A 14,228-nucleotide genomic window follows, 5' to 3' on the forward strand; every position below is an offset into this window, starting at 1 on the left:
TTTGTAATGGCCAGAAGTCTGTTATTTTGAACAATAGCTGGTTGACGTTTTCCATTCAGAGCTTCTTGAGCCTTTCTTCTGCAGAGCACAGTATGATGTACAGCTGTCTGCATGCTGATGAAGGAGCTGGTCTGATCAAACGTGTCTCTTCTTCTCTCCTCAGCTTTGCAGCCAAACATCCTTTCCTTCCCTCAGCAACAGGGCAGCCTGCTCCTCTCCCAGCCGGGACCCAGCTTAGCATCACAGGTAACTCGCACTCAGCCTTTCTGGGCAAAAGGTGGACTGAAGGAAACCTGGGCACCACGTTAGAGTTCACCAAGGGGTCCCAGATCAACGGCATATTTACACGAGGCAAAATTCTTGTAATTCTGTGGTGTTCTAGCTCTTCTTCCCTCTCTCCCTTGCCCTCATCCACAGATGCTGTCCAGGTTCATAGGTTTAACATGCCTTGCTCGTGTCCAGGCAGTGAAAGAGGTTGCCCCTTTACACGGCTCTTTGCTCCCTCACCTGCGGCTGCCCTCGAAGGGCTCAGTAGTCAGACTACTTGAAAGTTGATATCTGAATGGTAGATATACTATTCTATCTCTGCTTTTCCATCACAGCCCTCCTTTTCCCTATTTCCATCCTTTGATCCAAGATTTGCCTTATATGCTTTCTCCTCATTAAAATGTTCTGACCGCAGCTGCTTGCTTTCTACCCAGGCAACAGGATTCGATCAAAACAGCTACCTAGCAGGGCAAGAAATAATCCTATCTGCATGATATTTACCATGCTCTCTGGCACCATCCCCGACTCCCACATATGTGCACGAAGCTAGCCTGAAGCTAACCCCCTTTTCTTTCCCTACCAGCTAGCAAAATTGGGGTAGAGGTTCCTACATGGGACATAGACTCAGCTCAGCCAGCTTGTGGAGACTCAGAATCCAACCCCATTCATCACACTGGCTTTGCTTTTTGGGGTTTTTTTTCTTCTGTTCTTGTGACTTTCTATGCTTTTTGCTTGTTTGTTTTTATCAGGCTGTGGGCCGTTCAGGACTCCCCGGCTCATCAGTCGAACCCCACTTGGACGTACCCCAGCACTTGCAAGTGGGAAAGCACCTAACTCCTTCAGGAGCTTCAGAGGAACCCAGTGACCTGGAGGAGCTGGAAAAGTTTGCTAAGACTTTCAAACAAAGGCGAATCAAATTAGGGTTTACACAGGTGAGCGGTATTGTGAATGAGAATGTTGATGTCACTTGTGACACGGACATGTGGGGCAGGGGAGTTTGTAGCAAAGGAGCGGATGGAGGAAGGGATAGATTAGACAGATTTTCTTCCTGGGAGCATCCCTTTGCAAATACCCTCTCTGGTATTTCATTACCATGACCTCATTATATGCACCTTTTTCAATATATGAAGGCTGGGGACTGTGGGGCAGACTCCAGGAGGAAGAGGAAATCACTCTCACAAAGGCGGGTCATGGAAAGTAGGCTGTATCTATTTGGAAAGTGATCTGAAATGTGTTCAGACAGTGGGAAGCTGTAAGGGGGCTTTCTCAGCTCATGTCGTGATTCAGATCCCCTCCGGCAGGGCGACGTCGGGCTTGCCATGGGGAAGCTCTATGGCAATGATTTCAGCCAGACCACCATTTCCCGCTTTGAGGCCCTCAACCTCAGCTTTAAGAATATGTGCAAGCTCAAACCACTGCTGGAGAAGTGGCTGAGTGATGCAGGTAGGTGACACTGCTATTTACAGAAATGCTGCTGATCTTGGCAAGCACAGGAGAGGATCCATCCAAGGACCTCCTATAAAAACCAGGAATATGGAGCTACGGCCTTTTAGCTCCCTGTGTGAGCTGGTCACAGACTGCTTTCCTCCGTGTATCACACAGCAGGTTGCATAAGAACCTAGATATCAAACCGCATCTGTCCTTTCACGGTAGTAATACAGGCTTCACGTTGCAGTTTGGTGTCTGGGGCAGTCCTTTCCCGCATCGGCTGACGGTCTGTTGGATGGCCTAGGGCAGTTCACTGGGCTAGTCCATTCAGTCCCTCCTTGTGTAAACTGGAAAGAGTAGGAAGGGGCTCCTTTCCTGATCAGCTCATCAGCAGTAATTAGAAAAGGAAGTTATTACTGCAAGGGGAATCCCCAGCAGCAACGCCATTGGCTTGGTATCCCACGGGCTGCAAACCGGCGGTAGAGTGGCAGTAGTCCCACATGCTTGACCTGCCCCTTACCTTTCATTCAGGAGTTACACATTTGACCAATTTATTATGTCAGGAGGTGTCTCAGCCACCAGAGGCTTGATCCCAGTGACGTGAGTCAAAACCTTTAACTGTGTGAAACTACATCATTTGAAAATGTATAGTGCGCAACAGAGCTGGCTGGATTAAAACGTTAGAACTCTCATTTTGTTTCCTGATTTGGACAAGATCATTGATCTGGGACTGTTGAAGCAATTTTAATAATATTCTCCCTCAGAGGAGTGTCCACAGTCTAGGAACCTTTTACTTATTTTAGGAGTGGCCACAGTTCCCAGGAAGGATCTAGGAATGAAAACAAGTGATGATCTTCTTCAAAATCACTTTTCCCATCCTTCTTTCTCCAGAATCTGCTCCTTTGGATTCTTCCACGAGCACTCCCAACTCCTACCCCTCAGTTAATGAGATGTTTGGACGGAAAAGAAAGAAGCGAACCAGCATTGAGACCAACATTCGTTCCACGCTGGAGAAAAGATTTCAAGATGTGAGGAGAAAATCTTTCAACGTGTTGTGAGCTTTCCTTCTGAGTCTGGCATTTGCCAAATCTGAGTAATAGCACTGAACCCTCAAAAAAGAGATTTCTTTTTTTCTCCTTGTGATAGCTGGTTAGAAAATGCTTGAAAGGGTTAACGGGAAAAGTCAAAGCAAAGATATCAAGCTCAGTTATTTCCTTAGTGAATGTTGTTTTGAAGGAATTGCAGTTTCATTGCCACACTTCCCTGTTCTCTTCCACTGATTGGTGCCCTGGTTCAAAGCGGATCTCATAGCGCACACCAGCCTCTTCTCTTTGTGACTTAAAGTTGTTTGTCATGGGACCTGGGTGGCTGTGGTGCATCACAGGAAATGGAGGCCCCGTTAAGCAGGTCTTGTGCGAGCTTAGAGGGACCAGAACTAGTTACTCCAGGTGGTGCTACTGAATCGTTTCAAACTTGGGACCTTTTACTGTTCAAGAACCCAGATTTTCAAGGGAAATTGCAACAGAGAGCAAACAGGGCTTTAAGTTAGCAAAACTAAATCACTCATTGAAAATTTTTCATCAAAATTCATTCTGACCAGCCCTCACTTTTTCTGGGTTTCTCCCTCATATCTGATCAAATTGAACTTTCCTTTGAAAGCTGTTAATGAGAACCAAAGACAACCTTTGCCAGATCATTATGGATACCTCATTTATAGCTACTATGAAACGTTCTTTGCAAGGGGAAATATGTTTTGGCATCTCACTGCTAGGTGTCTTTCTCCCGTCAAGTCTCCAACACAGATCAAAATCCATAGAGCTAAATACTATTAAACACGCCAGAAAATAAGTGAGTTAAAAAAGGACAGGTGCTATTATTTGCATTTATAAATGAGGGAGGGATGGAGGAAGAAAGAGAGGAAATGGCTGCTCTGAGATGGTTCAGGTACGAACAGTGCCCAGAGCTCACATGTCCTATATGGTCATAGCAAGGCCAGCAGTCAGCTTGAGCTTTCCCTCAAGCCTGAGCTTTCCCTCAAGCAATGGTTGAGGGTGCTGTTAAGATCAAAGAGCTTGGTGCTTTATGCAGTAACAGGGCCAGGAACAGTGATTCGTCACCATTGATTTCATGAGACTTTATGCTGAATAAGAGGCACTTTCTGGTTCACAGAACATAATCTCTCACCTAAATATTTACTCTTTGCCTTAGAAGCAAATTTTCTCCCTTCAACCTCACTCTTTTTCTCCTGCCTTTCAAGCAGCAGAAGCATCCATTGATGCTGTAAGTTGGAGCTCTTCAGGCCTTTCTTTAACCTCATGCCCTTTCTTAGCAGAACCCCAAGCCCAGTTCAGAGGAGATCTCATTAATAGCAGAGCAGCTCTCCATGGAAAAGGAGGTGGTTCGGGTCTGGTTCTGCAATCGGCGCCAGAAGGAAAAGCGGATCAGCTGCCCGATGCCATCCCCCATTAAATCACCCATCTACAATTCCAGACTGGTGAGAGACGTTGGACTAAGAGGATCTACTGGCTATCCTAGACAAGAAGGGAAAAGGGTGGGGGGAGACACCAGGGCTTGCTTCAGGAGGAAACAAGGCAAGACATTTCCTTGTGGGCACAGGTCCCTGCATTCTTGCACACCCATCCCACAGTCCAGCGGGCGAATACAGCTGCAGCAGTGGGTAGGGATGCAGCTGAGCTTGCCGAGGATTGGGAATATGCTCAGCATCCCAGTCTGACTGGAGTCTCATGGCTTCATTGACAGAACAGAATTTTTTATTCTCATAATGAAAACAGTAGAAAGAAAACACAAGTTTCTCAGAACATACAAATCACTCTAATTATAGGCTAATTTATCCAAGCAGGAGTGCCATACCAAAATATTTAGCCTTAAATAAAAGCTTTTCAAATAAATAAAATAAAAAATAAAAGCTTTTCAAAACTAGTGGCGGAGAAATCAGCCTTCTAAGGAATGAGAAAGACATCCAGTCATCTCAGTAGGGTGGTTAACTCTGAAACCTAACAGCTGTCCCGCAGTTCGTTGTTTTGCATCTGTGCAGAAACACAGAATACGCTTCAGTAGCATTATTTGTCCTTTTCATGTGTTATATATTCATGTTTTGATGAGCATATTTTCGTTGCCAGGAAGGATCAGGAAAAGAGAAACTGCTGTAGGAGTTAGTGAAAGGGTGCCCTTGTAATTTACTGGCAGAGTGGCTATTGTGGATAACAAGCTACTGTTGTGTTTCTGCTAGTGAATGGGTTTCTTCCACGTATAAAGGTAATAGAAACCTCTCTGCAGTGTTATTGGTGCTGGAGCACATGTGAATGGTAGGGAGAGTACCTACTCGCAAGTGATATTTTATCTTGGAATCTTCTGAGTTCCTCACGCATACTGTGCAACAAGTGGACGAGTGGTCCATCAGAAGGTAGGCAAATATCACAAGAACCTTGGGCACTTGTTGCATAACACATTTGGCCTAGAGTTGAAAAAACAAAATGCTGCCGGCAAGCCATGAATTTTTAAAGCAGTAGCTTGAGTGAATAGTTTTCCCGTGACTGTGTCATATGAAGTATGCGCTTGTTCATCAGTCACTCTGAACAACGCGTCACACGTAGAGTACCACAGTGGAACAACAGGTGCCCCAGGCTCACCTTGATGACAGCCACCCAGTTACTAATTGTGACCTGAGAATTCTCACCCATTAAGGTCTCCTCAGAGGAACAAATGAAAAGCAATTATTGTTGCCCAGGACCAGGGTAAGCTCTGTGTTTCTGGCTGAGAACATCCAATCTGAAATATTGAAAAAGCAGTGCCTCCTACCAGCTGGGCCACAGCACTTCCAAAAGGTTTGACTTGGATTTGACAATATCAGGCTTTTCTTAGCTGAGCCATAAATTCAGGCCTGCGTAGAGAGTGCCGGGCATGTGTATGACTCATTCTGGTTTCTTTGCAAGGGCCAGGACTTGTGCATGTGCGCTGCAATATGGCTAGAGGTATATGTGGGAGTTCCAGAATTATGCAGATAAGAAATCTGTCCGGGAGCCAGCACACTCGAAAGGGAATGTGCAAGGAGAGTCGTCTTGTGGTCCGTAGCCTCATAGTGCCAGCTGCTCACTGTTTGCTTCTGTTCCTCTCCAGGTCTCTACCTCAGGGTCCTTGGGGCCCCTCTCCGTCAATCCAGTGCATAGCACCATGCCTGGGACTGGTAAGCCATGACAAACCAGCCTCACATCCCATTTCCTTCCCTCTTTGCTTTGCTCTTGCTCTGTGACCGGTTAGTTTCTAAGCCACGATTACAGGCTACTCTTAATAAGGCCCTTGGGTCTGGCCAGAGAAAATAGCCCCACATAACTGGTACACAGGGGTATGAACGGCCATGTCTCTCTTGTCCGGAAGAAGGAGGTGGAAAGCTTCCTGGACACAGTATTATTCCCAGGATAATCCTAGGCAAATTTTACTGGGATGTTTAGGTCTGGGAGCCAGGGACACCTAAAATCCAAACAGGAGGAACGTTTTGGGGGTAGGCTACTGCAGTTCTTCAGCAGAGCACTGGCAGAATCTCCTCCTGGAGGGACAATGCATTCTGATAGAAATCACCCGCTACAGGGAGGGCAGTCCTGGAGACCCCTGCTCACTCCGCAGTCAGGGCACAGATTCAGCGTCCTTGCTGCTGCAGGGCGGGCAGTGAATCAGGACAGCAATGGGACGGATACAGGATGGTGGGAGTGCTTGGGCTGTGGCAGGAAAGGAGAGCCCAGCCTCACTCTGCTTTCTCCTGCTACACAGTAACATCCTCGTGTTCCCCTGGGAACTCCAGCAGGCCCTCATCCCCCGGCAGTGTGCTCCACGCCAGCAGCCCCAGCACAGCCCAGAGCAACTCCAAAGCTGCAATGAACTCATCCGGTTTCAACTCTTCAGGGTAAGGCAGCAGGGTCTCTAGCTTACTCCTTGGCAAGGACGTTGGAGGGCTGGGGAGAGAAGCAAGGGGACCTCAGAGAAGGACATCTGGGCCTTAGATACTAGAGTGATAAGGAGCTACGTGGTGCCGTGCTATTACATGAAGTTTCACATCTAAACTGAAGTTTCTTGGGAAACAGCTGTTTTTCTGCTTCCAGGTAAATAGAAAATCCAGTTTTGCCTGCAATATTGAGCTACTTTTAAAAACAAAAAAAAGTCTGGGTAGAAGAGCATAAGAGCTGTTCTAAACTAATTCCTTGTCTGGAGGAAGCAGAGGAAGCCTTATTTTGCTGTTTCTTTTTAGATAGCCTTCTCCACAGCAAGGTTTCTCTCCTGCAGTGCCATCCAGAGGTACTGTCACAGAGTAGTAAGTCCACAGTGGCAGATGAAACAGGAACGATGAGTTTCTTCTTTAGAAGAAAAGAAGCATCTTCTTTAGATGCTACAAAAGCATTAAGCCGCGTATACGGGCTCAGAGCCCTTCAAGCTATTCCACTGAACGTGTGTCTGCCATAGTCTGTGCTGTTGAAGCCTCTCTGTATTTGTAGTTTCTGCTGCTCACTGCACCTGACATCAAGGATGCTATGTTAGTAGAAAATCAAGAGTAGAGGGCGTTACCTGTTGCCGCTGGCCTTTCTGAGTCATGGATAGTCCTGTGCCATGAGTCAGACCTCCTCTTATGTGGAAGAAGTCCAACAGCCACGTAGCGTGTGAAGTCACAAGCACATTGGAAGGTGTCGCTTAGAAAGACACGGGGCTTGCTGTGAGCTTCTTATAGGAGCAAAAGGTCATTTGCTGACTGCCAATTCTAAGTAGGCTTGCAAACAGAATAACGATTTTTATTTCAAGGGAAGAAGTTAACAGTACGGCAATTGTAGCTCTTATTCCCTGTGTTGCAAACAGATCTTGGTACCGATGGAATCAACCTACCTACCTCCACTGAGATGACTCCTCCATCATGCGTAAAAGGAGCTCTGACTTCAAGCTATGGACCAACTTCTCTAGGAGCAATGCTTGGGGCAACATCTGGCGTTCCAGTGCCTTCAAAATGCAGCCCAATGAAGGTCTTGTTTAGGGGAACCCAGAGCAGCAGACCTCTCCAGGGACTCAAATTGCAGCTGACTTTCCCCAAGGATTCTCAACACCAACAGTGACATTTTAATACTCTTCCAGGCATTCACTTCAAGAATGATCCCTTGCTTAGCACTAGTAGCATGAAACACTGCCCTCTGCTTGCAAATCTCTGCATTCACACCGGATTGCTCGGCAATCTCTAATCTGGAAGGATTTCTATGTCATGACTGTCTTTTCCCTTCACTCATTGCAGAGTTTCCCATAAGAAGGGTCTATCATGATGTTACTATCACGCACACGTTCCATAAACCCCCAAACTGAGCCGAGGTTACCCAGTTCATTTCACCAGAGACCTGCGTCTAGATGTGAGCCTTGGTATTGAATAGACTTCCAAGGCACTGTGCTTTATCCACCACCAAACTTGCTTTGCTTTAAGCCCTTCTGCCCTGTTTCTAAGGTTATTTCATTCTCTTTCTTTTTTTTTTTTTTAAGTATTTTAGAGCCTTCTAATTTTTCCCTTAAAAAAAAAAGATTGCCTCCTTTTGCAAAATTTGTGTCCAAGTCTTGTTATTGTTCACAGCTAGCCTCACTCCCGCTGAGGATGTCACTGTTTGAAACCTTTGGGTGAACTTCTGACTCCGCTGAACACAAAAGCAAATTGTGTTGATTTGATGGGCCAAGGATTAGTCTTGACCCTCCCTCTTTTATTTATCTATGGGCTTTATCTGATACCAAACAAAAAACAGCCTCTCTGGAGGAGAGGCGGGCATGTGTTCTGGTTTTTCCTGAATTGTCAGTAAGGTACGAAGCTTGCCTGTTCTGTGCAGCGTGCCCTTCCATTCCTGGGAGGATGCCTTGTATTGCTCAGGTGTGAATCTTGGAGTGTGTGCGTAAGTGTTTCTTAATGTCATGAGACACCAGAGTATCTGAAACTTCAACTTTCACAGCATATTGCCAGGGAAATTGTGGTTATTCTTCAGCTCTCCTCTCAAAAAGTGGCAGATATTTAATTTTGTTAAAATAGACTTGAGTAATACAAATTCCCGGTCAGGTTGTCAATGGGCACAAGTAACTAATTCCGTGGAACTAGAGTAAATGAGTATCTGGTTCATAGGGTGTAAATAGACATTTTTTAGTAGTAGTATTTTTTTCTGATGGCTTTTTTTTACTTAAATGCGAGCTTTTTTGGGGGGGGGGGGTTGAGGAAAAATTATCCTTTGTCACTTCTTTGAGGGAAAAAAATGTATTTGATTCCATTGTTTCTTATCTACTTGTCCAGTTGTGAAATTATTGCCATAGTGATTCTGTGGGCGTTCAGAGTTTCGCAGCTACCTTTATACAAAATATCAGCCCCGGAAATGCATAGTATTTAGAGCTACATTTTTTGCTTCACGTGAGGTTTCTTTATAAAATCAGACACTGGTAACAATGAGGGAGGACTGAAAAAGATAAGGTAACATTTCTTTAAGAAATGGAAATTAAAAAAAAATATTTTTGTTTTTTAATATTAAATCATTTTTTAAAAATTCTAATGCAAAAAAGGGACAAACTGTATTTCTGTTTCCTGAATTTCCCCAGCCATCTCCCCATTTACCTCTAACTAAAATACTTACATCATAACCTTTTTTTAGCAGAAACATAAAAATGAAATGAAACCTTTTTTTTGCAACAGAATCTGTTGTGACTAAAAAAGGAAAAACATTTTATGTTTGGAGAGGAAGAAACGTAGGTGGGAAGTGTTCATCTAACTCATCTAATTGCCAAGGCCCTTCTCTCAGCTATTAATTAAATTGTCTTACATGCTTAGAGGGTCAGTTTCAAGCCTTGTTCTCCATTGCTTTCTGATTTTATTTACGAATGTGGAACAATTGATTTGAATATAATTGTGCTAAAGCTAGGCTTTGGCAGGTTTGGTACAGATGAGATGGAGCCCAGTGTCTAGACTTATGTCGGTGGGTTTTCTTGGCAGATTTCTTAAGGTTCCCAGTACCATCTATAACAGGGACGTCCTTGTGAGAACTGCATTCTACAGTTGGGCTGGCAGGACTTACAAAAGATACCTTTTTTTTTTGTCCCTACGGTATAGCTTAATCACACGATTCTTTAGGAAAAAAACAAATTCTCCCCCAGCCAAGGAAATGATACTACGACAGCATTTTAGAACAGCTGTGCTACAACAACGGCATTTAAACTCCGCTGGTTGTTCCCTGCCTGGGTCAGCCGTAGGGACTGATCACGCAAACGCGCACTCCCTGCATGAACTTGCCCCTGTCCTTTGCCCCCACGGCACTTCTTATAGTGGTAGGTTCCCAGAAGGAGCTCAGGCGGGCCCTGAAGAAGGGATCAGCGGGGTAGACGGAGCGCCTCTCTCCCCGCGTACCTCTCGGGGCTGCCGCTGGGGTCTCTGGGCCTGCCTGGATCCCTTCTGCCGCAGGCGTTACGTGATCCAGCTGTCCCCACCGCTGGCTCTGCCTCTCTGGAAAGCTTGCATCATCTCTGCTGGACACTAACGCTGGAAGACCTCTATAAATGCACTCATGTATACACCACCAAGGGTTGCTAATAGCTTTTATTCACATACAAGATCTTTGTTACTGAGAGTAACAAAGAGTTTTACGTGATTCATTTCCACTGATTTCACACAAACAGCTGATTTAAACTGGCCGGGTGGCTGGTGGCTGCTTTTAATGCAGGAGAGGAAGGGTTTCAGTCTAAGTTTTCCAACTGGAGCTAGCCATAAAGTATTGGCTAGCCATTATAACAACCCTTTCTCTAAAGAGGGGCAGCATAATCCTTGTCTGAGATGCGGCAGTGGTCAGTACAAAGGAGAACAGAGTGTCTCGCTGCTGCGTGTTGAGGGTGTCATCCTACCCAGCAGTGACAGCAGCACAGCTGGGGTGTTTCTGCTGAGTTCGGTGGGATGGGACTAAGGGACACGTACTAAAATGATGCAGGGAAGGAGGAACAACGGTAACCAAATCTGCAGAAAATTGTTTTCCTTTTTAACTAAAACATGCTAATGCACCAAACAAGCCCTTCCAGAGCTGTGTTTCTCTTTTAACTGGTCTAAAAGATTAGAAGAAAGAAAGTAGATTTTCTACATGAAAATTTAAATTCCTAGTTAAAAAAAAGATCTATCCAGAAAACAAAGCACTGACCTGTCCTGGAGTGTGGGGGGAGAGGTTTCCTTTCCTGTCCCTTAGCTGGGATGGGATGAACCACGCAGGGCTCTAAGACAAGCCAATATGGATTGATGACTCAACCGTACCTGCCAAGGCTGCATCCTGCGAGGTACGTTGCTGTGGGCTTGCGTCCTTGGAGAAGAGATGTTGCAGGTCACAAATGAGGGGTGTAGGTTACAAATGGCAAATTCATAACCCATCCCTCAAGGAGCTGCCTTTGCTCTGAGGCCTTTCCTTCAAACGCCTCCCTCGCTGAGCTCAAACTCCTGTGAGGGGCCAGCCAGCAGCCACAGGAGGAAGATGAAGGCTGGAACAGTTCAGCAATGCGTTTTCGTGCCAGACTGAGAGGTGATTTGCACGTGACCATCCTGAGCGCTCTGCAACCCTGCGAGTAAAGTTAGCAGGATCTGGCTTCTGACCAAACAACAGCCCTGGCCAGGGATGAAGAAGAGAGATGTCTGGCTCTGCCTCTGTCATTATAAAGACCCTCTAAGAAGCTCCCAGAGTTAGCAATAATATTATGATACTTGTTTATGATCCTTATTCAAAGCCAACTCCACATGAAAAAGATGCTCAGCTAGCATGAAGGACTCACACCAGCCCCTTCCTCCCAAGATGCAGACTTTCTTAAAATTAATACCCTACTGCATAATGGAAACAAGTGCCTCTCAGGATGGCATACAGCTAGGACAATGGTTTTTTATTTGTATGGTTTAAATTCTGGCTATTATGAGTATTTAAAGGCTAACAGATAGGAAGAATGAACTTATACCACAAATCTGAACCTTGGGACACCTGGCCTTATTTTACAGCTTATTCCCCCACTTCCTGTGTGACCTTGGGCAAATCACTTAATCCCTATTACACAATAGCAAAGATAATCCTTCCCTTCTCCCAGGCCTCAACGCATGCCAAGTAGTATCGTTCATGTGATGACTGTGACTGAGGGTGTGATTACACCTACCCCAGGCAAAGCTCTATCTTCCAGCTCATTTAGATCTGTGAAAAATCTAGAACTATTTCATAGACTAACACTATTGATTTAAAAACTCAGAAGTGACTATTTTGATGGCCTTTACATCCCCAGCCTGCAAAATTTACCTGATAATTTCTGTATCAATCCAATATCTGTTATCTGGGCTGTAACTCAGCTATTGATTTCAGGGACAGTTGACAGACAGCCTGCTAAAACCTGCTGTAAATGCTCCCAAAGGCTTGTGAGCCTCTTTGTAAAAAAAGACCAAAAATAAAATTGTGAAAGGCAAGTTACTATTTACAGTAATAATTTCTAAGTTACTGTAAACATATGCATTTTTATAATATAAAAAAGATACGTTAAGATCACAATCTGGCTCCAAAGTAGTGAGGATGATTCCATTTCATTTTCAGAACTTCCTCTAATTGGTTTGCTCACCACAGCAGCACTGAGTAAACCTGGGAAGATGATTTCTGAAAGCCAGGGAGGGAAATCGCAAATGTATTAAACGCTGGGTAATAGCATCTGCCCGTTTGTACTGCAGCCGAGACCAAAGCCAGGCCGCGCCAGGTGCTGCGCAAACACACCACAAGAGCTGACATACACTGACAAGTTTACAAATACAATAAAGTGGCTCTCAAGTTTATTGATAAACAGGTCCTGATTGGGAAAACATACACTAGCAGCTGCTGTTTGGCCACGCGCTCGTTTCACAAAGAGCTGCAGTTGCGAGGGAAACGTCTGTGTTCCCCTGTTTCTAGGAATAGGTCCAGTCTCACGGCAGCAGCGGCAAGGGATACAAAAAATACGGGGCAGGAAATTCCAGCTTTCCAAGTCTTTGAGTCACCTCCCACGGCATAAAGTAGCAACGCAGGGAACAATTGCTCGCAGGCAGCCGTGCCTGGCAGAGGCTGTAAGAACACGCACCATCTCCTGAACTACCCGATCTGCTGCAGAAGAAGCCCAAGTGCCTGAAACCAGCCTCTAACGCTGTCTGTCCAGCTCTTCCCTTCAAGAAGAGTGCCTCCACCTTTCAGGACTCAAGCATCAGTGACATGAACGCCAGAAGAGGGTGAAGAGCCTGCTCTCCCTGTCCAAAAACATCTCTGTGGGCACTATCCCTATTGCTTGTGAGTATAAGGGCAGCAGCCCCTATCATTTCTTTTTTTTAATCTGTGTTCTGATCACTCACAAGCTCTCTGGTGAGCCAGAATCAGTTTAGCTCCAAATTCAAATTAAGGGCATGATATGCTTTTGCAAGTTACAGTCTATCAGTAAAATTCACGTTGTTCCTACTCATCTCAGCCAGAGGCAACTGAACTGGTTTCCTCAGAATACAAGAGAGAGAAGAGCCAGGAGCGTTTGTCCCTGTTTGCAGGTGCTAGAATATGCATAGGAGATGCTAAAACCAGATATTAACGACTGAAAACAAAGGTGACTTTTCCATATAACTGCTATAGCAGCTCCAGAGCTCTGAGCGAGCTTGCAAAAGAGGCAGGAAGGGGGTTATCAGGAGCGAGAAGGTCGTGCCCTGATACTTCCACGATGTTTAACAGCGCCTGAGTTCGTGCAAGGCTGGGAAAGGCAGGAAAAATGGAACAATTTGCTATTGGTATTTTGTTTCTTTTATTGTTCATTCCCCTTCTTTTTCCCCCCAGTTTCCATCTGTGAGAAGACTGATTGCAAGTTGGGAGCACGGGGTTCTGCTCCTCACCCTTCCCAGGCTTCTCTGTGGCCTGAAGGAAGTCTTCAAGCATTTTTAAGTGTTTAAATGCTCCCATCAAGTGCCCTCACCATTCCTGAAGCGCACAGCCCTGGGGCTTACCTTCCCGGCAGAACTGGCATAGATCCTAATACTCCTACATGACGCCTTCGGTAGCGGAGCTTAAATTTAGGCTCACTTTTACAGAGCCTAGTAGCTTAAGCCCTCAATTAAGGACTACTGCCAGAGCTGAAGTGGGACCCCCTTTCTCTGTGCCCTTCTCTTGCCTGCCCGATCTGGGGGCTTGTTACAGAGTAGGGGCCAAAATGCTGGTAAAGGGGAGAAAATCAGGAAGTTTTCACCTGGCTACAACCGTATAACCTACAGTCTAACTAGAAGCACATTTTAATCAGTTAGCAGAGCTTTCGTAACACACAGAAATATACTATGAAGTGCAGTGCACACAGTGGACCTCAGTGGCCTTAGATCAGGCCTCTCTCCAGCTCTGAGTGGTTGCTTTCACCCTCTGCGTAGAGCTCTTTGACCACAGGGGAGGCTTGGGTTTGTTTGCAACACATCATTTCCTTTAGGTAGTTTTTAAAGCCAATTGAATAAACAGAAATTACACGGTATCGACGGCGAG

At 45.5% G+C, this 14,228-nt stretch overlaps 1 protein-coding gene across 1 annotated transcript in view; it reads left to right on the forward strand.

Moving 5' to 3' along the window:
* POU2F3 (POU class 2 homeobox 3) overlaps positions 1–9,260 on the forward strand; it is a 44,587-nt gene extending 35,327 nt beyond the window's left edge. Inside the window, 8 exon segments of the mRNA XM_068916692.1 lie at positions 164–246; positions 1,017–1,199; positions 1,569–1,710; positions 2,587–2,723; positions 4,028–4,189; positions 5,833–5,899; positions 6,481–6,613; positions 7,555–9,260. Of these exon segments, the coding sequence (XP_068772793.1) occupies positions 164–246; positions 1,017–1,199; positions 1,569–1,710; positions 2,587–2,723; positions 4,028–4,189; positions 5,833–5,899; positions 6,481–6,613; positions 7,555–7,594 (947 nt within the window). The 3' untranslated portion in view covers positions 7,595–9,260.
* Positions 9,261–14,228: the final 4,968 nt, after the last annotated feature.

The sequence above is a fragment of the Struthio camelus genome, chromosome 22 (genome assembly GCF_040807025.1).
Source record: "Struthio camelus isolate bStrCam1 chromosome 22, bStrCam1.hap1, whole genome shotgun sequence".
NCBI classification, from domain to species: domain Eukaryota; kingdom Metazoa; phylum Chordata; class Aves; order Struthioniformes; family Struthionidae; genus Struthio; species Struthio camelus.